We start from the raw sequence: 23451 nt of genomic DNA, 5'->3' as shown, positions 1-23451 counted from the left end.
CAAATGCAATAAATTTCATTAAAATCGGTCCAGAGGTTATCTCAGAAAAAGTTTTTGCATTTTACATGCATTTTAATAGGCCGCGTCGGAGTTGGGCCCGAGCTAAAGCTTCCTCTTAAGGGGTTCCTGCCTTCAATGTGTCCTCACAGTTCTTCGGCGTGCCAGGTCTCTCCTGCCCACTAATGCCGTACATGCTTCCTTCGTTATGGAGCCGGCCACCCTACCACCGTCGCAAGCACCCACTGCACCCTGCGGGGATGGCGTCCAAGCTTCCTTGGCGGCTCTAGGCCAGGACTTTACCGATGATCTCGTCCAAGCCATCGCCAAGTTGAGACAACAGCCTGAGGTTATGACGAACGCCTTCACATCCGTAAGCGGTTGTGCTGCCCTGCTTGGGAACGCCGTCCAAGCTTCCCTTGGCAAGAATATCATCTCAAGCACTACATTCACCTCCAAGCCACAAAGGTATGCCGTGGATGCTCCTTTAACGGCAGCCATGACTATCACAATGACCGCACTGTCCGTGGACATCGGCCTTGGTTCCTCAGGCATCTGGACAGGCGGCCTGGCGGAGGTGAGGCGCTGCAACTTCCAGCAGCCAGCTTTCGTAGAAATATCGATGTTTCACTGGCCAAGGCATGGGACAGCTACAAAGGTGTCAAGCAGCAGTCCTGGCCTGAATGGAGCGCAGCTCTGATAGCTGCTTTCGACCGGCTTCCTTATGCCTGCGACGAGCCCGCACTGCTCAGCGACAGAAGCTTGCGATACACCATCTTCACAAAACAGTCATGCCCAGGAACACCTTGACAGAGAGGCCTGCAGGCTGCTCCGCCGCAGAGACCAGCTCACCGGCCATCGCCGTTGGCTCCACTCCAGATGGTGGCAAGCACATGGCAACCATCAGCGGGCGGCGCGCATCACAAACCGGCACCGTCGGCTCCATTCGGGCTTGTTGAAAATGCCCGATGAAGCACCGCTCCGCTGTGACCTCCCTCCAGGCGGCCTCTAGGCTCAGGATTTCTGAAAGCTTTGTTCAACCCAGAATGACGACCGCCGGAAACGATGTTCGAGATCACGAGCCCGAGCTGGCTTTACCCATGGATATTGTGGGCCTGTCAACATTTTTTGAGGTCGCTGCTTCTGACCGCACATTACCTAGTATCCCACTCTCAACCTTGGACAGCTGAACTGCAGGCAAACGGTCGTCGAACTTCGATGATGGAGCACTAACACTCCTGGACCACACCGATATGCCCACAGATACTAAGAAAGAGATACTTTGGGTCCTGTTGAACCCACACCTCCGGAATTTACAGCAGTCATTGGCCGAATAGGAGACATTCATGCCTCGCCTAGTGCAGTCTTGCTGAAGGGAGCCAGGGAGACCAACACGGCTGAGGCCACCATCATCGAAGACCGGGCTGTCTGCAAAAAATGTGCAAGAGGCCTCAAGATGTCCAAGAAACCATCACAAGAGACAGCAAGAGGCATGCAAGCAACCATCGGTTTCCAAGCAGACAACCCTTGTTCCTTCACATAAGAACAAATCAGCAGCAGCCGGTATTTCGTAGAGCTCAGTGTATTTGAGCACATCTGTGAGACTTGATCAGTCAGCAGCAACACTGAAAAGACTCGCGCGACAGCTGACCAGAGCAGCTGTTTATTGTACAGAACTCCCTACCATACATGCACATCTGCGACAGGATATTTGTCGGTGAGGCATGCGACCAGCGCACAATAGGCATGTGCGAATAGTAGTGCTTTTTCACTTCGAAGTGAATACGAAGCGAATAGACACCGAATTCGAATAATTTCGAAGCGAAGCGAATATTTTCGAATCGAAGCGAATATTTGGGACTCCTAGTATAGAACAGAAAAATTGTTGGAGTGAAGTACATAATCTTGTTACAATGATCTCTGCTGGCTGTTTTATCAGTTATATTTTCTGAACCATTATAAATGTGAGGCAATGAGAAACAGACATGAGGCACGAGACCTTTTCATTTTTCAATTTATTCAGACCACTGTGCACTGCTCACCCAGCCTTTCATCCTAGTGCATGTTGCTGTGTATAAACACTAACTGCTCAACATGCTCAGGGAGAAGGTGCTCTCTTCTAGTGGTGACAACATTTCCTGTTGACGAGAACAACCTCTCACTTGATACTTGGGTTGCTGGCACCGACAGGTACAGCCGAGCTAGCTTGGACAGTGACGGGTACTTGACTTCGCCGAAATTTTTCCACCACAGGAAAGGATTCTCCAAGCTGGGCCGAACAGGTGCATGGAGGTACTCCTCCACCTCTTCCATAAGTCTCTGGGAACCAGTGCTTGAAGTGGTGGTAGAGGCCAAAACTCCAAAGACATCCCACACATCACTAGAGACAGCTTGTGCAGGTGCATTGGACTCTTCGCTGTCTCTCTCCTGAGGCAGGCTCTTCTCCACAGCTGAGCAGAGTAGATTTTTGAGCCACCGTTTCTCACTTGTGGTGTCGTAACAAACGGCTTTAAATCAGGGGTCCAATGCTGTGCTCAAGCCATATGTCACCTGAAATTTTATATCGACAAACCTGGACTTCATGCTGTGAAGGAGGCTTCCTGCAAATGCAGACTCCTCCCCACAACGCTGCTGTTGCTGAGTGCGCAGAAATTGCATGCAATGCACTAGTGGCACCACTTGCGAAAGAGTTGGGTGCTTTTTGGAGCAAGACTCTTGTTGCATCGTCAACACATTTTAGTACTGATGTGATGGATGCCATCAGATGCCATTCACTTGTAGTCAGGTTTTCCAATGTGTCCTGTTCCGAAATTCAAGGAAATTGGTACAGGGAGGTTTAAAAGGCGCGACATCATTTCATATTCACTGTTCCATCTCGTCGCAACATCCTGGATCACTTCAAGGGGCTCTAAGCCCATGCTAACCTGAACCTCTTTGAGGAGACTTCAGGCTTGGGAACTCCTCTTGTAGTCTGAACTCCTCTGTAGTCTTGAACTCCTCTGTAGTCTTGAACTCCTCTGTAGTCTTGAACTCCTCTTTTTTGAGCTTTCGGTAGCCCGGAGCTTCTCGAACTGCTTGAATGGATCAGGGCGACGCTTTAGGTGACTGACGAGGGTGGTTGTAGTGCCCGTGGGCGTCTTAAGGCGCATCTTTCACGTGCGGCACGTCGCGTCACTGGCTCCGCGATCGAAGAACTCCCAGATGGCACTCCGGAACACCCTCTGCGCCGATTCGTTCATGGTTTGGCTACTCCGGCTGTGCGCGCAATCAACCAAAATGAACATCTAAAGCGAGACTTGATAACTTGAAGCGACATCCACATCCGGCGACCACATTTGCAAGCGCAAGCCTAAAAAAAAAAAGCTATAGAAAGCACATGGTTGCTTCACCAAATACCTACTACCGCTAAGAACTTTTTTGTTAAATTTGTCTGTGTTAAGGCGATTTATATTATATCTTACAATTACAAGGTATAATATGTACTTTTAGGTAGATAAATACCTACGGATATTATGATGACGTTACAGTTACGTTACATTTAGTGCCTAAAAATGCAATAGTAAACGCTTTCTTTGAAACTTCCGAAGAGCCATCGCTATCGTTATCAATATTGTTTACGTTCGTGAATTGGTATGCTAGGTCCAAAGCTCGGTCACGGCCTTGTTTCTTCCGAGCGGTCGTGGCGCCGTCAGCAAAGTGGCATGAAAATGCTCTACACAGAGATATAGAAAGACAAACTTGCAAAAAATGTTCGCGTACCGGTATTCTTAAACTTCGAAAGACTTCGAAAATATTCGAAGTTTTTGAATAGCCCTATTCGAATCGAAGGTCGAATCGAATATGATATTATTCGCTTCGGTATTCGAAAGTTTCGAATATTCGCACAGCCCTAGCGCACAACAGTTGGTGCTGCCCACCAGAGAAGCAGATTTTTGCATGGCTCACCAACAACGACCGCACTCCCTAGACAAGTTGCATCGATATTAAGTTGCGCGATTGCAAGCGCGCCGGAAATTTGCAGCGTGGCCGAGTGTGAAGAAGTGAACTTGGCTTCGGTTGCTCGAACTGTGGGGGCAGGGAAAGGGAAGACAACAAGGCAGAGAATAGAACAGCTGGCCCAGTGAACGGGTGTTGTCTCTGTTCTCTCCTTTACAACAAACACACACACGTATGCACGTACACATACACACGCACCTGCAAAGCGCATAATCGAAGGCATTAGTGAAAAAAGATGACATACATAGCACCTTTTGCAGACAAGGTCATAGCCTAATCCTTAAATTTTATGATTACTCACAAATTATAGCACTGTTACAAATCACACAAACACATATTCACCTCATGCTAACATGGCAACGTTATGAACAATATGCTTTTGTGGAATGTGCTGGTGAAATCGAAACCAATACCCCAGGTGAAACAGTCGGACTACTTGGCGTAGTAACACATGTGCGTAGGCTCCACCCACATAGCCTTATCCGTGCTGCCACACGAAGTTGTCGCCAGGTGTAGACTGATGTAATCACTGCACTTCAACTGTTTCAGTGACAAAATGCGAGACAAATGCACCTCCACATCCAGACATTGAATGTGCCAAATAAGGAAATTGCAGTTTGTGACGTGTTTCGGAGCTATATTGAAGTGCGAGGTCTGTCTAGGCATGGTGGTGTCCCTGACATCGCGCCGAGCGAGAGCTTTGAGTAAATAGGTTTTCTGAATATCACATGCATGCCCACTATTTGAATGGAAAACACTTTTATTTGCACTTAATCATTACATGTGCAGTTCAGAGCAGTCCCTACATAATGACATACTATGCTGCAAGCACTGCTGTAGCAACCTTGCTGATAAAGGCTTGGGAAAGTACTGGCCAAAGTTCCACTACAACTTAAGGGGGGACGCGGCCCTTGAAAACCGAAAAATAGCGAAAAAGTCGATTTTTGAAAAACCATATTTTTGGTTTGTATGTCTCATAAACTACCTGTTCTGTAATTATCAGCACCTAATTCAACCGTAAAGTACCAAAAATAACGCTACTTTTGAGGCCACCGCGGCCCAAAAAACGCGCAAATGCCGAAATGAAGTCAAACTTCGCGGGCGCGCCATTCCCAGCCCATGCGGCCTGCCCGCGCCATCTTGGTGTCGTTTTGACCGTGGATTCTTTGTCTATATTTTGCCGCCTTGCAAAATGGCATCGTCGGCGCGGTTGAGACGCTATTGGCATTTTCCTGCGATGTGATGCGGAGCGCTGATTGGCCGGAGCAGTGCATTCAAATCTCGCGGGCTAAGGCACGCCTGCCATTGGCTGCTGCGCGGGCAGCGGCTGCTGCTCAAATCTCGCGGGCTAAAGCGCGCCTGCCATTGGCTGCTGCGCGGGCGGCGGCGGCTGCTCCCTTTGTTGCCGCGCTCGCGTCGTTGTTGCCCCTTGCTCTGTCGGCCTCAACATGAGCTTGCGCGCTGCTCATCGCCTTGCGCTATCTTTTAGATTATTTGTTCAGCTTTTCTTTTTTCGCTAGTTCTTCGCTGCACGCGATGCCGGCAAAGCCCAAGACAGTGCAGATGTTCGGTGCACGGGAGCGCGATATGCGTCTTGTACGAGCATCGAACTTCCTATCTCTCGCAGCGAGTGCCGACTGCGTAGACGCTTTTCAGCGGCGGAACTGTGCTTTCGGCTGTCGCCAGTCGAAAATCCGACACACTGAGTGTGCCTGGAGCCGCAAGAGCTAATTAGAAGCTCCGCAGGAGCTTTCTAATAAAGAAACACATGTGTTCAACTTTAAGGCCTGTTTTCTCGGAATGGATTTTTTCGCTAGTAGTGGTGCTGGGGAAGGCGATATCTCAAGAACCGCTCTTCAGATTTGTATGCCGTTTTTTTTATTCTGTTCCTGAATGACTTTGCCAGGGGGTAGCAGGCTTCTTTTTTTGAAAGCTGGTGCAGTTAATTTATAATAAGCAATTAATTTTTGATGGATGTGGTCATTACTGGCTACATCAAATTCAAAGTTGTCTTAAAAATTTTTGGAGGGGAAATTAAAGAAAAGGGCTCTTTAGCCCCCTGGGATATCTATCAAGGGATCATCACAGTGAATTTCAGCTTCCTACGATGTCCTGGCATTTCTCCAGGCTCTTCCTCAGGCATATACATGAATCACCTAGTTAGACCTCAATAACTCTGGAACTAATAAACATATCTTCATGAAACTTTGCAGTTCCTCATAGTTCAGTGGTGTGAACGTACCCTGAAAGTTTCATCTGGATATCTTAAAAAATAAGAAAGTTCGGTCTCCAGGGTAGCCTCCCCCCTTAAGAGAATCACAGCGAAGTTATAAAAGACGAAACAGCTGTACAGCGCCAAAGAACGAGGACAGGCAAACAAATTAACTGATGGTTACGATACTCCATAATGCGAAATTTGAGCACAGCTCTATACGAGTTTTCATTTTTCAATATATTGGCTGGTGCGGACAGCCTGTCTTGTGTGGTACATTGCGAACGGAACGAAGTGTGGTGCCACTGCCTCACTTATCTGGAGATCATCTCCTCTGCCTTTCTCCTGACGTCTTTCATTCCCCGCTGTATTCCGCATTCGCTTTCATCTTTTGCTGTGCTCGTTTGCTCACTTACAAGGGACAATGCAGCGCTTGCCTAAGAGCTACGTTATAAAAGAAGAGACAGGAACAGCACTTGTCCCGTCTGTTCTTTTTATCTGCCCTAATCCTTCTGTGCTGTGCAGTTATTCATCATGTCTTACAAGCTTCCGTGTTTTTAGGAATGTAAAAGATGCTCCGCAAAAAATAGTTGAAACCAACACTTAATACTTGGTCACGTTGTTGCAAATTACTGCTGCCTACGTAAATAAGTTGTCCAAGGAAAATAAGGATCTGGTCCTCTGATGCTACATGAAGCCAACGCTGGTACATGTGCTCAAAGTTATCATCGAGCGGTGACATAAGCTACTTTGTTGAACAAACAATGCACACATGAATAGTGTAAGAACTTGGGCATAACTGCTGCTCTGCACCAATAATGATTGTAATTGTAATAAAATATGCTCGGACATCACACTCCAACCACTCATTGATTCCCGGAAATTTTAGTGAACCAGAGAATGCTTCATTTGGGGGAAGGGTGGAGCGACTCGAGGACTGCTCCAATGTCTCCTTGCTTGACTTCGAGCAGCTGACGCAGCCAGCCACCCTCGTTGTTGAATCCCATGGCCAGCATCTGGCCCAAGGCAATGTCCACTGCGGAGGAATGGATACCATTACAGTTAAATTCCGCAATAACGAAATCGGGGAGGAAAGCAGAAAAATACTTTCGCAGAACGAAAATTTTATTGGCAAAATTCCATTAGCAATGCAGTCAAGCAAGGCTCACCAAAGTAGGCCGACACCATGAAGTGTGCTGCATGAGTTGACAATGACTTTCTGGCACGCATTTGCCAGATTTCGCCTAACTGAGCATAGGACATGTCAGTTGTCTACGAACAACAGCATTCCGGACAACGATTTGCCCTACAGTGCTGTATTTTCAGTAGATTGCTTTCACGGATACAATCACTTCCGATGACCGGACACATTGGCGTCCATGAGCGACAGTGATAATGCGATCACTTTCGCGAGACTTCCCCTTACTCAACATATGCGTAAGGGTCTGCAGACAGAAGTGTTGATATGACAGTTCAGGCGTTCCCCAAGGGTCGGTTCTAGGTCCTCTTGTTTTTGATATTTATAAATGATCTTCCAAATAATCTCTCCTCTACTATACGACTTGTTGCAGATGACTGCGTCCTTTATCGAAGAATTGCTTCCAGCAGTGATCAGTCTAAACTTCAGGATGACTTGCATAAAATTGAGAATTGGTGCACTTTATGACACATGTCTAAATTTAAATGTTTCTGAATGTAAATTCATGCAGCTTTCTCAGAAAAGGGTTAAGCACAAGCAATGCATGTGCACTGCTTGCCATGATAGCCTTCCCTATGTAGGGATGCATATCACTTGCTGCGAGTGCAATTTTAGTCAACACTTGGGCACGTGCGTAGGAGTAAATGAATCTATGCACAACAAGAAGTCAGATGCTGCCAAAAAAAAAAAAAGAAAATGTGGAGATGCCCTATTGCTGAACTACCAAGGCTCGAAGCAATTCTGATGCCTCAAATGAATCTGAGAAAACAGAGTTCAACTTAGCAGATGAAATTGCAGACATTATATTAATCTAAAACTAGGTTTGCTGATGACAATGAAATCATAAATAGACACCACTGACAGCATCAAACGTACTGTGGATTGCACTGAAAATTCAATGCAGGTGTTGTCAGAATGGTACGATGAAGTTATTGTTCAAATAAAAAAAAACAAGATGCCCATATGTCCGATCTGAAGAAGCGTGTGGAAAGGCTCAAGGCACAAGCTAAATAAAGCCTGTTTCACATGCAATCGATTTTGGGCTAAAAACGGCGTGGTGCCCGTCGCATGAGCAGGCCTCCTTTCCCAATACCAGTTTTTCGAGTGGTATGCGCTGCTGCGATCACAATTGCAATATTTGGGAAAATTTGTGAGCAGCGAGAGCAGCAACCAGTGGCGGAGTGCCTTGAGCAGTGACGTTAAGATCATGTGGCAGGGGCGTGGCCGAAGTGCGGGGGGTGCGGGGAATCGGGGAACTCGCCTGCTCAAGCAGACGGTTCTAGCAGACGACATTTTGTAGCAGACGACGTCCGCTGGCAGTTCGCAATGTCTCGCACGGTTTTCAATGAGCTGTTCATCACTCAAGTTGTGCAGTGTCCACTTGTTTGGGATGCTAAAATGAAGGATTTTCACGACAAAGAGGAGGGTTCTTTGGGAAGAAACTATGGATTGAAGCCGAGGGTATTCATCGCCGCAAGTGACGCGTATTTCCATTAAAAAAAAAAAAAAAAAAATGCCTGCACCGCTCAAATCAGCCATGTCCGTTGGTGCCTCAGAATTACCACTTGTTACCATCTGTCGTTTTCAAGTTCCATTCTATGGAGCCAACTCGTCCCCACGTGCTGTTTTGTTGTTGCCCTTTTTTTTTGCCCCGATGGTGACCACATATGGTTCAGACAGACGTGATGAAACGACAGACCATACTTTTTGTTCACAGTGCATGTAGGCACTTCTTTTCCCCCCTTCTTTATAACTCTGAGCTAGCGTGTACGTAGTTTTGTTTGGTCATGTTTCTTCAATTAAAAGGTAAGTACCCCAAGCTCTGCAAGGGCTGCGGCCTTTCTGCTTGAATGCCTAGAGGCGAAAAGAGACGCGAGCTTCTTTAGAAGCCGTCTATGGGCCTCTTGCAGTGCCTCTTGCATTGCAGAGTGCAATGGTAGTTAGACAATATAAAATGTGCTGTGTCATTTTGTACCATTTCAAGACGGGAAGTGCGATTGATATATTAAAGTCCATGGGGCCAGTGGCAGTGCTGCGAAGCTGTCAGAATTAACGGCCGGCGACTCTATGTACAGATGAACCTTATTATAATAAAGTCACATCCAACACAAAAATAGCCTCATCACATCCTACATTCATTATTAACATATACCCATCGCGCTCTAAAAGTCGTGAGACTATTTCTTTTATTTACCGATTTACATCTGTGTTCGTTTTACCATGGTTTGACCGTACTAGAGAAAATTCCATAGGGTGAACAGCACCGTCTAACATGCTCACACCAGCATCAGCAGTGCATCAGTGGCCAAGTGACGATGTCGTTTGCCAAATTCCAAATTTGGAGCAGTTTAACAAGGAAGAAATAATGCAGGGGCCACTGACGACGATAGTCAATGGAAGTGAATAGCCCAAACAAACACTTTGACCAGCAATGGTGGAAACATCCTACCATGGATCCAAATGGCTTCACAGGAAACAACTGACCAGGTGGTGTAATAAACACTGCGAATATCATCAGTTTCCAGGCCCTAGGTGCATGTTGTTATTTTTCTCTCCACAACAGACCTCTAGCCACATGCTTTGGTTTAACTGGTCATGAGAAAAGTGTAGCCACACCGACGGTGCTTTCTTTCTTCATTGTACTAATTTCCCTCTGCCAAGGCTTCTGCTGAAAGGACACTAAAAAGCAAAGCTAAGTTAGTTTAATCTGGTGAAATGTTTTTTCAAGAACTGATTTTATACTTATTTGGTGGAATTATTAGGGGCATGCGACTATCATAATTTTCTAATACGAATCAAATATCGAATAATGACATGCACATGCATTTATTAGCAAGTTGGTTTATTCTAACATGTTGGAACATTGCAATTACATTGCGATTAGTAAAAAGCTTTGGAAAATTGAGTAATTTCCGCTAGTTGTCTGTTCTTGCCAATTTGTGCCTTATTATACCACATCATTTTCCCAAAAACTCGGAGCCATTTCACCCTGTACCAGCCATCACTTGTCACATTTGCTGTCAAGCAACAAGCTCAGGACTCGGGGTGTAACCAGCAAAAGAGTGCATCCTCGCTGTTCACAAACCCTTGCCCTGAAATGTTAGCTCGAAGTGGTAAAGAACTGAAATGTTGGCTCGAAAACACTTGTTCATGGGTCAATGGGTTCCCTTGGAAAATCAATGATTGCACCATCTATGAAAGAAAAGATATCGCTTGGCTTTGGGCGGAGTCTCACCAGGGTTGTCTCCAGCCTGAGCAGCTGGCAGAATCGGCACAGCTGGTACCACTTCTGGGCTCATGGGACGGGGTAGGCCGTTGCCATCACCCACGAGAGAGTCCCGCAGCGCGTTCAGCAATGTCCAGCCAGGGGGCACTTCAACTTCCTGCAACACAGCAGGAATATACCTGGCTCAGTGCAAGTGTTTTACAAAGTTTTGTGAAACAAAATTTTAAAAATTCAAGGCCCCGCCAAAATATTTTGAAAATATTTTGGAGGATGTCACAAGGTTCTGCATGTGCTTATTCTAAATCATAATGAAATTATCGTCTTTTACATGCCACCTTTAATGATCTTACAGAATCTATCTTGCAAATGGCCGAACATTATTCCAACGGGTAACTTTTTGTTAATTCGCTTGGATGATGCCAAGGAGCTTTTGCATGCAGGCGGAAGTGAGTCACTGGTTGTCCGCTTTCAGGCATCAGCCGAGGCAATCATATCAACACTTTCCTCTTTCTATGCTTTCCGGCTTGTTCTCAATATAACATCTCATTTATGTAGGTAGCACGTTTTGAACAGCCGCAAATTGCGATGTTTCTACTTGTGGGATTCTTTGTAACCAGTATGTGTAGAGAATAGTAATGGGATTTTTTAGCAGATATTCTAGCTGACATCAAGAGAAAAATTACGTGGATCCCACACACTGTAGGAATCTATGTAAGCGAAGCTTTCTGTGCTGTCTGCTTTGATTGATGATAATTAGCGGTAATGTTGACGGCAAATGTTCAGTTTCTCCAATGTTTAGTCCAACACGAGAGTGGCGAGTTGATTTTAAACGTTACCTTGCATGCACCACTGCTGTTTGTCTGCATAGGACACATAACACACATGGGGAGGCACTTGCTTGAAGCATTGTTGTGCACTGTACTTCATAACCTCCAAGAGGTCTGAGCATATTCATTGCCTCACATGGCACATCGCATCATGGCAGGAGTATTAAACGAATTGGATTATGGGGCTGTACGTGCCAAAACCACAATCGGATTATGAGGCACGCCGTAGTGGCAGACTACGGATTAATTTTGACACCGTGATGTTCTGTAACATGTCCCAAAATCTAAGTGCATGTGCGCCTTCTATTTCACCCCCTTCGAAATGTGGCTACCACGGTCGAGATCAAACCCGTGGCCACATGCAAATTCGATAGCCGCAAAGCTACTGCAGCAGGCACAGGAGTGTTGATTTGATGTGTAACCGCTTCCATAGTGTCGCCTAGACCCTACAGTGTGCTTTAATGCGGCTCTGCTTCTGCACACCCAGCGTATATTGTCTGCTTGACAAATTTGCATGGTGTATTTCAGACAAATAGTCTGAAATAGTCCTACCGTATCGTGCCTTGAACTTAAATTTATCCCATTTGTCCATAACCGCTGCCGTGCAATTAGATAAGAATAAGTAACTTTTTAATTACCAAATCGAGGACATAAATTTTGATAGAAAAGTAATAATTCTGTTTTAAAACACCCAATTCAGTTGCTGTCCGTGAAAATTTCAGTGTGCTACGACTTGCGTAAATATTTTTTCCGCATCATAATGGTTACGCCAGAAATATGAAAATAGCCACACAATTACGTGCCCTCGTGCAGTGACACCAGCCTGGTTAGGCCTAGTGGCACGGATTACACCTTTGCCACTTGATCGGCATCGAGCCAGCAGCGGTGGCCTGCTTATGTGGTCCACACATGTGGCCGGCAGGACGCTGCGTGCACACCGTTGCGGGAAGCTTGCCGCTAGTGTATTCAATCTTTAAACAGTGCACTTTTGCAAATTCTGCAAGCTGCTAGAAATGCAGTAAAACCTCGTTAATTCGGATTTCATGGGACCGAAAAAAAAAAAAAATGGCCGGATTCTCGAGGATATCAAGAAAACAATAAACAAATGCTTACTACACCAACACACTTTTGTTTACTGAATGGATTGGCAAATCCTGTTTCTATTTTGCACAAAAGCAGTGCAGAAGCTGCAGTTCTCGTCATCTCGTGACTGATTAGTGTGGCCGCGCCAGGCAGCTTTATCTGACATGCTTTCCCCTACTGCCAAGCTCATCCCAATTATATTTTCACCAATGAACTGGTTGCCAACAGACTGTCTGTCTGTCACGATATAGCCAGTGCTGATCGTCCTCGGCAGCTTTCCGCTGTGTCAAAATGAAACTACTGTTTTCCATAGCCACTGCGGACGAAACCGCGGCTGCTGCAGTTCTGAAGGCACATGGCCAACGCATGCATCGAGTAAAAACTACCATTCGCTGCAACAACTGCGGACAAGACCACGGTCGCTATTAATGCGATTATGGATGGCAACTACGCAACTTTAAAGGCACGCAGTCGACATGCACACAGAGTTAAAACGAAACTACTGTTTGCTACAACCGCTGCAAATGAAACTGCGGTTGCCACCGAGGCAATCGTGGATGGTGACTACAGAGTTATGAAGGCACATGATGGCGGCAAATGCAAGAATGCACTCTTTAAAGGCACCAATAGAGACAATGCATTCCGGCATTGCTGTCATTCACATATGATTTCCGCCAATGGCAATGGCACCGGGCCCGGGAGCATGAATTGTCTGCAATCAGCAAAGGTAATGCGCATTTGCCTGCGCATTGGACGGTTTGCCTGGAAGGCAGATGCCAGACACTACTGCGCAAGATAAAGATACATGGCAGGAGTGGCGATACGTTAGCAAGAGAATTTTTGGAGGCATATTACATAAAAGAGAGAGGTACGAGTTGTATTAGTGATACGTCTGTTTTTCTGTTTGAAAACGAGTTGCAACAGTTAAAAACGTCACTGTAATCGCTGTAGGCAACGCTGATGTACGCATGCACATTTGTTCATTCTCCCTGCCCTGCTGTAAGAATAAAATCAGTTGAAGTTCAGCGCTCAATCTGTCGTTTTGTACTCTCCCTCCGCAGTCTTTATTTTCCTTTTTTGGCACAATAATGTATTCATTAGATCCCAACCAACTTGCCCAGCAACAAGTTATACTATACTTGCAGCCATTGAACAATGAAGTGCCTTTAAAAAAGCCATTTTCAAAGCAACTTTCTTAAAGTCGCTAATATGTTGCTAATTGCATTGTCATGTCACTAAAGAAAAAGGCCAATTTCTAAATAGAAAAATTTGTCAATAAACACACAGCAATATTGCTAAATATAGCAACAAAATTGCTAAAATGGTAATTTTATTTTTCACCAAGTGAGCAATTCTTGAGACAAATCAGCAGCCTTTTCCACAGAGCCAGCTCCTACGACATGGTTTCGCTGGGGACCACTCACCACTGCAGGCTCAGAGGCCCTGGGCGTCTCCTGGGTCACAGCTCCCTCGCTGTTGGTCTCGGATGCCTTGCATGGCCCTCCCGGCACAGCAGACGTTGCACTGCTGTTGCCGGCTGCTGCGGCTGCCGCTTGAACAGGCTTTGGCGGCTCTGCAACACTCGACTCTCCAGCACTATGCCCCGCCGAGGTGTCCATGGGTTCTGTGGCACTGTCCTTCTTTGGCTGCTCTGGTGGAGAAGTGTTGCTGGCCATGTCGTTCAGCACATCGACTGTGATCCCTGCAGCAGTTCCGGCACTAGTCAGGTGACTCGCCCATTATATGAGGAGCAAATACAAGTTCAGGGCCTACCAGCAATACAACTTGCACTTCATAACGCACAAGGGCAGGCACTGTGAGGACCCATTATGGAAAACCACAAAAGGCAAAAACAAAAGAAGTTAATAAATTTGTGTGAAATTTCAATGTTCAAAAATTGCGGCAGAACACACCTCGTAATCACTGTCGACAGTAGTGCATTAGCACTGAATCACTATAGCGACACAACATATTGCCACCTTCGAAACGAGTTATGCATTGCACAGCAATGGGACTCCCTTTTCGCGCTTCCCTGTAGGCGCACTGATGCGCATAAACTCCGAGATGTGCGTCACATGGTAACCTGCCTCCTCTCTAGCAGTTCTTTCAGACACGCTGCGCCATCTAGTAGCACTGCCGAGAAGTCCGCAAGTGCCCTCCAAGACAAAGGTGTGGCTCACCGGTGTCTGCGAACGCTGAGAATTGTTCCCTCAATTGCCACACATTCAGTGACACATTCTCAGCGACTCAAGTTGGCAAGAGGTTCACTGAAGAGTGACACATACCCAGTGCATTCATAGTGCAGCTCTCCAAAACGTTAGCGCGAAAGGAATTCCTTAAGAAGCAGCAGGTACCCAGTACATTTGTGGCACAGCCAGCTAATGCATCGGGTTGCTGTGCTTGAGGAACCCTCATGACGTGGGTTCGATTCCGCTCGGCATCGTAATATAAGGGATCATTTCTGTGACCTAAGTTGAGCATCAAAGAGCTTCACTGGAGAGGCAACACAGACCAAGTGGCCCATACCCAGTGCTCTAAGTCGGTGTCAAAGAGTTTCTCCGAACAGCGGTACCTACCCAGTTCCGCACCTTACAGTGACCCATGTAGGCGTGAAAGAGGTTTGTTGACGAGCTGCACGTATGTACACACTGCCACACACTAAGTGACCCAAGTTGGTCCGATGGTTGGCTTCAAACTCTGCTACCTCAGCACAGCAGCCTGAGGCACTGCCCATTCAACCACAAACTACATAGTGAGCCATGTAGGTGGATAGATAGATAGAAACAAAGAAACAGATAAATACAGTCGGGTAGAACCTAAGGCAGGAGAGGCTCCTTCCAGATGACAAGTGCGGCAGCCGATTGCCTCCACAACAAAATAAATGTGCCACTGACATGAAATAGCCCAGTTTGAAGCGTAAGTTGCCATGTTCTCTGTCCTCGAGGCCACCGGCCATCCAGCTCATCACATCAGTCTAGAGTGCGCGCCCATTGGTCGAGGCTCGTGTGCATCCGCCTTTGAGGGGCAAATGCCACTGCCTTCTAAAGTTGTATCCCACTATGGATAGGTAGGTACACAGCCTCTGGAAAGTGCATGCGGTACCCGAAGAATACTAAGGCATTAAACGAAAATACAGGAACTTGTTGCTGGAACTGACAGGTATGCTGCACACACGAAGGGACCGGGCTGAATTTGCAAATGAGACCAGAATTTCCTCATTATACTTTGGCACTAGTAACATCTTGGTGAGGGTTAGTTGGATTATCTTTATAACTATGCTCAAACAGCACGACTGTGTGTCCTCTTCTTTCAGTTGCAATTTTAGTTCCATACTTTTGCATGCTTTTTCTCCGCTTTTTTTTTTTTTTTAACACATGAGCACCTCTGGTTGAAGAAAAGAATAACAAAATTTCTGGCACTTGATCAGTCCTTTGGCATTAGGGCATCCAAGGCCATTTATTAAGAGGAAGCTTTAGCTGGAGCCCAACTCCAATGCTGCCTATTCAAATACATGTAAAACACGGAAATGCTTTTCTGAGGTAACCCATGGACCAACTTTAATAAAGTTTGTTGCATCGTTGAGAGACTGTTAAATTCCAGTGACCGCTGGAAGTTAAATTTTGATTTAGGGCCTCTGTGCTGGTTGGACCTGAGAGGAGTGCTGTCGTTTTTGCTGTTTAGGCAAACTTACGTTTGCATCACTTAAATTTGGCCTGTGCCAGAAGCTTCTTCAAGGGGGCCGAAGGGGCATTTTGTCTGGAAGTTTTGAACTGCACAGTGGCACAAATCGCTGCAGCATGAAACACCTTTGTCGGGCCCAAGTGAGCCAAGACTCACATTGTTATTTTCCTATTGCCTAATGTTTTAAGACAGTGGCAGAGCTGGTTGGTAACGCCAGAATGATAACCACTGAACCTACAATGACACCAGAGCGAAACAGGAAGCTCACTTCGTGCCACCTGCAGCAGGAAATGGCGGCGCATTTTGGTTATCGCCTATTAATTAAAAGCGTGCAGTACACTTCCAACACTATGCTCTATGTGCTGTGAAACATAATAGGTGAACATGCCTTAGGGTTGGTGGCAATAGCCATGAATGTGGCATGCAACAGTGCAGGAGATTTGCTGGTACCTGAATAATTGAGTGCGCGTCTGCGTTTTCAGGCGAGATGGGCAGGCCAGTATTGCGGGGAAGTTGCTGTGGCAGGCGGCTACGGTTCTCACGGCACCTTCAGTTTTCAATGCACATGCCTCGCGCCTTTTCTTGTTTACGTGGGATCTAGCGGCCGGAAAACCTATCATACGATTGCAGTTCGGCAATGTGCTGAACATTATTGCCAAAACATCACGTTGCAAAAACAAATGTAACTGTGTCGGGTAATTTTTTTTGTGTTCTCCACAGCGAACACTGGTGCCAGGAAATCATGCATAACAGGATCATATTGTTACGGGGATGTTGGGAGTATAGGAGATTGTATTTACAATATATATATATATATACAAAACAAGTCAGAGTAGTGAAGATGGCTGACCACCAACAACACACAGTAGCCAGCGTGCCGCGATCTTCTTCCACTCTTCTTTCATCCCTCCCTAACAGGACCCCGGGTGGTGAAGCGCAGTCTCGACACATTGCAGGCGGAGCACCCAAGCACCTGGCGCAAACTTAACATTGTGATGGCAGCGGTCATAACACTCTTTTTGTATATGCTGCGAGGCTAACAAACGAGATCGGGCAACTTGACGTGCCATGTGAGTGCAATCGATGACTTTACGTGCGTACTCAGTTGGTAACATGTGGCACAGAAAGAAGGATGGTGTCAAACGGCAATGTGGGGTCGCGACCATACAAAAGGTAAAAGGGTGAATATCCTGCGATGCCATGTCGGGACAAGTTATATGCGAACGTCACGTAGGCCAGCGTGGCGTCCCAGTCGCGGTGATTGTTGGATATTTACTTCGACTGTATCTCTGCGATTGTTCGGTAGAAACGTCCCGCAGTTCTACACTCGGTCAGGTTGCTATAACGCGGAGAGAATTAACATGCAACCTCCACCAATACGTTGCGGGGATATTGGGGGTATAGAAGATTGTATTTACAATATATATACAAAACGAGTCAGAGTAGTTAAGATGGCTGACCACCAACAACACGCAGCAGCCAGCGTCCTGCGACCTTCTTCTTTCTCTCTTTTTTCATCCCTCCATAACAGTATCAACGAGGTTTTACAGTCTAACCCAGTTATAACGATGCCAGTTTTAACAATATATCAGTTAAAACAATGTGAAGCTGCTGTACCATAAACTTTCGTTTGTTTTCCACGGTGAAATAACCTGCATGCTGCAATGCCCCCATGCCGCATTATCGATTAGAATGATGAAGTCTGCCTGCTGTGTGTCCCGTGCCAAACGGTAACGCTAAATCCTTCAAAACAGAAAAAGAAAGAAAAATTCGAGCCGCTGCGCAATTGCCCACTACCCCAACAGCTGTTGCGCGCTCATTTTCCAGCCTTCTTCGCATCGCCAGCCTCATGCACCTCTCACATTACCCTTCCACCCCTCCGCACAAGAATAGGCTGCGCCTATAGCTCTACACCGCTTCCCCCTCCGAGACACGACTGGACCATGGCGACTGCACTGCGCAGCACATGCAGCTCCAAGATTGCTCGTTGACCCCTCCAGGGGTGGCACATTCTCAAGTTCAACAAATGGACACAGAGGGCGAAAAAAATCGACTGCGCGGCACTGCTAATAAAACAAGCATAGTATATAGCCACTTGAAGGCTGCTTGCGCGAGTTTAACATATCCCACTAGAGGCGCCGAATAAGCGCAATTTTAGCTTGCAAACTTTCTCCCACACTTATCGAAGCATTTTTATTACAGTAAAAGCTCGTTACTTCAACACCCATTAATTCAGAAATTCGGACGGCACTATTGGTCCCGGCCAAAGTGCATGTTAGTCTATGGGACCAAACCTTTGTTAGTTCGTCGGAATTCGGCCCTGCACCGCTTAATTCAGACAAATGCTGATGCTACACGAAAGTGTTTTAAGAAATGTTATTGCTCAGCACAGGGCGCGCCTGCATGTATAAGAAATTTCCCGAATGTTATTGAGAGTTCAATCCACTGTCTGTTGTCACTGAAGTTTATGAAATCAGATTGTATGAGCGATGGTAATTGTGTAGAACTTTCTGGAACCGTTGACGACTCATGTATAAAAGCCAATGCACTTGCCCCACAGATGAGATTTCGCAGGTCGCTGTACTTCGAGTGCAACTTGCTTTTGTGGGCACAAGTTCACACAAAATACATCTTCCTCAGCCACCCGATTTCAACTTCTTCCTTTTGAATGTACAGAGTACCCAAAGTCATATTGGAGCAAGTAAAATTGCATTATGGAGCAGTATGGAGCAGAATAAATTTTATTTCGGAGCAGTATGGAGCAGAATAAATTTTATTTCGGAGCAGTATGGAGCAGAATAATCTGAATTTTAGTGGAAAATTGAATATGGCAGAGCACTTTGAAACTATGACAAAACACAGAATAAACCAAAAGCAGTGCTGTACTGTAACTGTCTTAAGCTACTTCTTAAGCTGAGTTTTAAAGCAGATTAACCTGATACAGAAACCATCCAGTGCATGCAAATTTTGGGAATAGTGTGTGTAGATTTTTGATTAGTGGAAACACACACACACACACACACACACACACACACACACACACACACACACACACACACACACACACACACACACACACACACTTTCCTTTACTGTCTCGACAGTGTGGGTGAGGGGCCCAGAGATGCGCTTTGCCAATACACCATACGGAGTTATTATGAACTACTGTTGTTTATTGAAAGCCATATCTACACAATAGACCAGGGAGATTCCAAAGACCTACTGCTTAACTTTCTGGTATAATGTAAAACTATTCCAATCTGTTTTTATTCCAAGTCCTCCAGTGGCCCTTCATGATAGGTCAGAATGGCTCTGGGCTTGCCCATATGGGCATAAGAACAGACTGGAACAGTTTTACGCTACGCCATCCCTAGGAACAGGGACGCCCGCCCGAAGAACCCGCTGCAGCGCGCACCTCCATAATATCTATTTTATAACCCTACCTTTCGTTGATTTGCACCTCAGCTGGGGAGCCCCGCGCCACTGGACCCACTCAACCGTATTCCATTACACTCTAAATACAGGTGCACTGGTCGCTGCGACAGCAGGGACAACAGCCGGGAGTGGCCACGCACATGTCGGCTACTTGCAGGAAGCACCGAAAGGTCCAGTGCGAAAATTGTGAGAAACTGTGTGGGATGCACCATTGCGCGAAATGTGAATGGCTGCACTCTTTTTCGGAGAAAAATCCGCTCGCTGTTCACGGCAGCACACATACCCAAGCCGTCCTGGCGCCAAGTGGCACAATTTACGACAATTTTGTGTGCTTGGCGCAGGAATTTGCATTTGCATCAAAATGGCCCAACTGGCACAGGAGTCCAACCCCCGAATGTAGCAAATCTTATCAAATTTGTTGCAGTCCTTGTCAAGTAAAAACAATTTCTTCTTTCCCATGTATTTAGACAGGAGCTAAGGCTTTCTCCAATCAAAGTGTGCACCATAGTCTGCACTTACTGGTGACCCAATTTGCACTGTGGCAATTTATTTGTCCACACTGCAGCACAATGAGCGCCATAGCAGGAGTGGATTAACAGAGGAAAATTATACACAGAAAAGTATGATACAACGATGAAGGTGATGCTAGGACCATTCATTCATCGGGGTGAGCACAAGCGAATAGACCCAGGTAAGGAATTCCAGTCTTCTATGGAACGAGAGACATTGATAAAGGGACTCACCAAACGGTTCAAGAAAGTTGGCCACGGCGTCTCCGATGCCACGCAAGATCTCCTGGTACTGCTGCTTCTCGTCTGGCCTGTGGTGAGGTGCCGAGCGACGGGCACTTTGGGCAGGGCAGCCCCTGGCGCCTCCTCCCCCCCTTCGGGGGTAGCCACAGTGGTGCAACAGGCGTTTCCAGCCAGGGAATGCCCACAAGGGACGCTGAAAGACGCATCAATTTGCACTCTACAGAGGTCACCCAGAAGTGTCCTTATTCCACGTATTGCTGCAGACACACACAACGACATGAAAATACAGTCAATGAATGGAACAAATCTGCATCCTCCTGTAACAATCTGCAACCTAAACAGAGGTCAAATGTGCTCTGCCAGTTACATGACTGCAAGTTTATAGAGAGCTGTCTTTGTAGGCATTTTCCTCGCTTCGTCATTGCCCTAGTCGGCACAGACAGCGAGGGAGTGGGTGGGGAGGAGGATGTGCCATTCAAAGCTGCCTTACGACTGAGCACCAGACATTTATAAAGGAAGAAAAAACAGTTGCCCCTACACAGTGAACATAAGCTTGAAAGCTTTAGCTTGGCTTGTCCTGTGTGTTTGGTGTGGTCGGTTATAAATGGATTGACAAATAGTAGCATCCTTTCATTTAAGTTTCGAAATAGTACCGACTAAAACGATTGCTCTTTCTGCTTGTCTCACAGGCATGCCTAATATTGAAGAGCGCATTGTAACATACAGTGCAGACCACTTATAACATAACCACTTTTAGCGCGGGACTGGTTATAATGTGGGTTTTTTTACCACCAATATATCTCCCATAGAACTCAATGTATAGGCAAAACATTTATTGCATAGGCGCGTGAAGCAGAATAGTGGTTATAACGCGGTTCCTTTAAGCGCATGACCATGAAATCGGCGCACAGAGCATGGCCTTTTCTCGGAGGCATTGAGCACGGCCCGCACGGCTGCACGGTTGCCAGGCAAGCAAATGCAGAGAAGGGGGAGCGTGGGCGCGTGCGTAGTGACCAGCGGCGAAAAGCAAGACAAAAAGGAGGAGAAGGGCAAGAGACTTTAAAGGAAGGAGGGCGAGTATTTTCGTCACTATTGGCCTCAAACTCCACCACTGGAAGAGCTGGCGCCACCGTCGGCGTGACGTGGCACGAGGGATCACGTGGACACAGCGGCCGCGTCGGCTGCTTCGGAGGCGCCAAAGCGAACTGAAAACTGAAGTGGTTAGGTTTTACCGCCTTGGTGTCTGCTTGAAAACATTTGAAAGCACTATAATAGGTAGTGGCTGCCTTTGGAGGTGTGCAGCATGGTAGGCTACTGCTCAGTGCCGCAGTGCCCGACGTGTACGCAACAGAGCCCGGTGTCAGCCTTATTCACACGTAGCCGCAGGACAAGGAGCTGCGTAAAGCTTGGCTCGTGAAACTTATAACCGGCAGACAGCCATTGGCTGCAACTCGGGTATGCAGCAAGCACAGAGGCAAGGAAGATTTCTACTACGGCGCCGGGACTGCCATGTTCGGCGAGTAGCAGAAAATGCGCACCGAGACACTCGCCCGCGCCCGCTGCCCGGTTAATACCACGACGGTTTGGTCCTTGAACTTGATGCTAGACACTGGCAAGTTCACTAGAACGGAAAAGGAGAGGCAAGACGCACATAAAGAAAAGGCATGGCATATACAGTGGAACCCCGTTCATACGTTTTTCACCGGACCGGGGAAAAAAAACGTAACAGCCGGGAAAACGCAACAGTGAGGAAAGCTCCGAAAATGAATGAAAAAAAGGGCAGCTTCAACTATAGACAATTTATTTCCACAGAGTGCGCTTAGGACTTAAAAAAGTCTAGAATGATGGCTTGCCGTTTCTTTCGCTCGCTAGAAATCGCCACACGTTTCTCAATAGCCTGGAAGGCCGCATTGCTGTCAGCGTCGCTGTGAGGTGCGACGTACCTGCGGAGGAGGTCTAGAGCCGCGACGGCTTCTCCAAAGCTAGGATTTGGCCACTCCCCGGCATCATGCGGCTCGTGCTCCTCGTCGTCACCGCGCCACGGCAATGGCAACGGACAAAGGAATATCCGCGGGAAATTTTGCCCTCTTTGGCGTAACCATGCTAACCTGCTAACGATTGTTTAGTATTGCTGCGGAGCGCGCGCGTCCGAGCAGCCCGGTTGCGCGCGGCGCGCCGTGGGAGAAATGTAAACAAGAGAGGAGAGCTGGCCCGATAGGCGGAGCAACGCCACGAGCAACGCCAACTTCCGGTTTCACTTTTGCTTCACAAAGAGTGACGTGAGGGCCTCTCCCGAGTTTCCTTCCTCCGTGAGTCGACCCGTCCAACAACCGTGCGGTGACCCTAATCACAGTGATGATAGTGAGAGCATTTTTCACGAATGGCCACTTAGTGGCGGCCTCTCGAACTGGCGTGCGGCTTCTTGCAGCCAGTTCCATAGCCAAGCCCGGCCAAGCCCAGCCAAAACTTGTCAAAAGCCAAAATGGCGGCTGGAGCGCGTTGCCTAATTCAGCCCAGGCGAGCTCGGAGTGCTAAGTTGCGACGTATCATGCGGGAACGTTTTCACAGCTACGACGTAACAGCGGGGTTCCTTATACATTGGATCCTATGGAAGCTATGCCGGGACCGGATGAAAACAACGTAGCAGCCGGGAAAACGCAGCAGTGAGGAACGTAACAGCGGGGTTCTACTGTATGGTCATGTTTCTGTTATGAATTAATGCACTGGATTACGAAAAAGAAGCAGAGGGAAATTGCACGCTGAGAAGACCAATAAACATACAGTGCAACGCAACTTGAGAAATAATATTGACATGTCCAAGAACTTAGAAGACAAAATAGATTGAATCGTCATAACGGCACATCACAGTCGCCGTAGCCGTCCAAGTCTCTATAACGAAATTATTTTTTAACAGTTCTGATGGCGTCCACGCAACAATGGTTGCTAGTGAACTGTCAAATGCTGATATGCTGCGCCCTAAAGCTCGCGGCACGGTGTGAAAATGTGCTCACAGCGAAAGCAAAACATTGTGTACGGACATGCAT

General features: G+C 46.9%; 1 protein-coding gene across 3 annotated transcripts in view; it reads right to left on the bottom strand.

Annotated features, from left to right (window-relative positions):
- Nucleotides 1-6302: 6302 nt before the first annotated feature.
- LOC142592727 (sequestosome-1-like) overlaps nt 6303-23451 on the bottom strand; it is a 40127-nt gene continuing 22978 nt past the window's right edge. For all 3 annotated transcript variants that reach the window (XM_075704328.1, XM_075704326.1, XM_075704327.1), the window contains 4 exons: nt 20399-20600; nt 13964-14241; nt 10639-10786; nt 6303-7241 (listed from right to left, as the gene is read on the bottom strand). In XM_075704328.1, the coding sequence (XP_075560443.1) occupies nt 7111-7241; nt 10639-10786; nt 13964-14241; nt 20399-20600 (759 nt within the window). In that variant the 3' untranslated portion in view covers nt 6303-7110. The remainder of the gene's footprint in view (nt 7242-10638; nt 10787-13963; nt 14242-20398; nt 20601-23451) is intronic.

Source organism: Dermacentor variabilis, chromosome 9 (genome assembly GCF_050947875.1).
Source record: "Dermacentor variabilis isolate Ectoservices chromosome 9, ASM5094787v1, whole genome shotgun sequence".
Lineage (NCBI taxonomy): Eukaryota > Metazoa > Arthropoda > Arachnida > Ixodida > Ixodidae > Dermacentor > Dermacentor variabilis.
The sequence above is the reverse complement of the archived record's forward strand: the minus strand, read 5'-3'. Positions and strand labels throughout refer to the sequence as shown.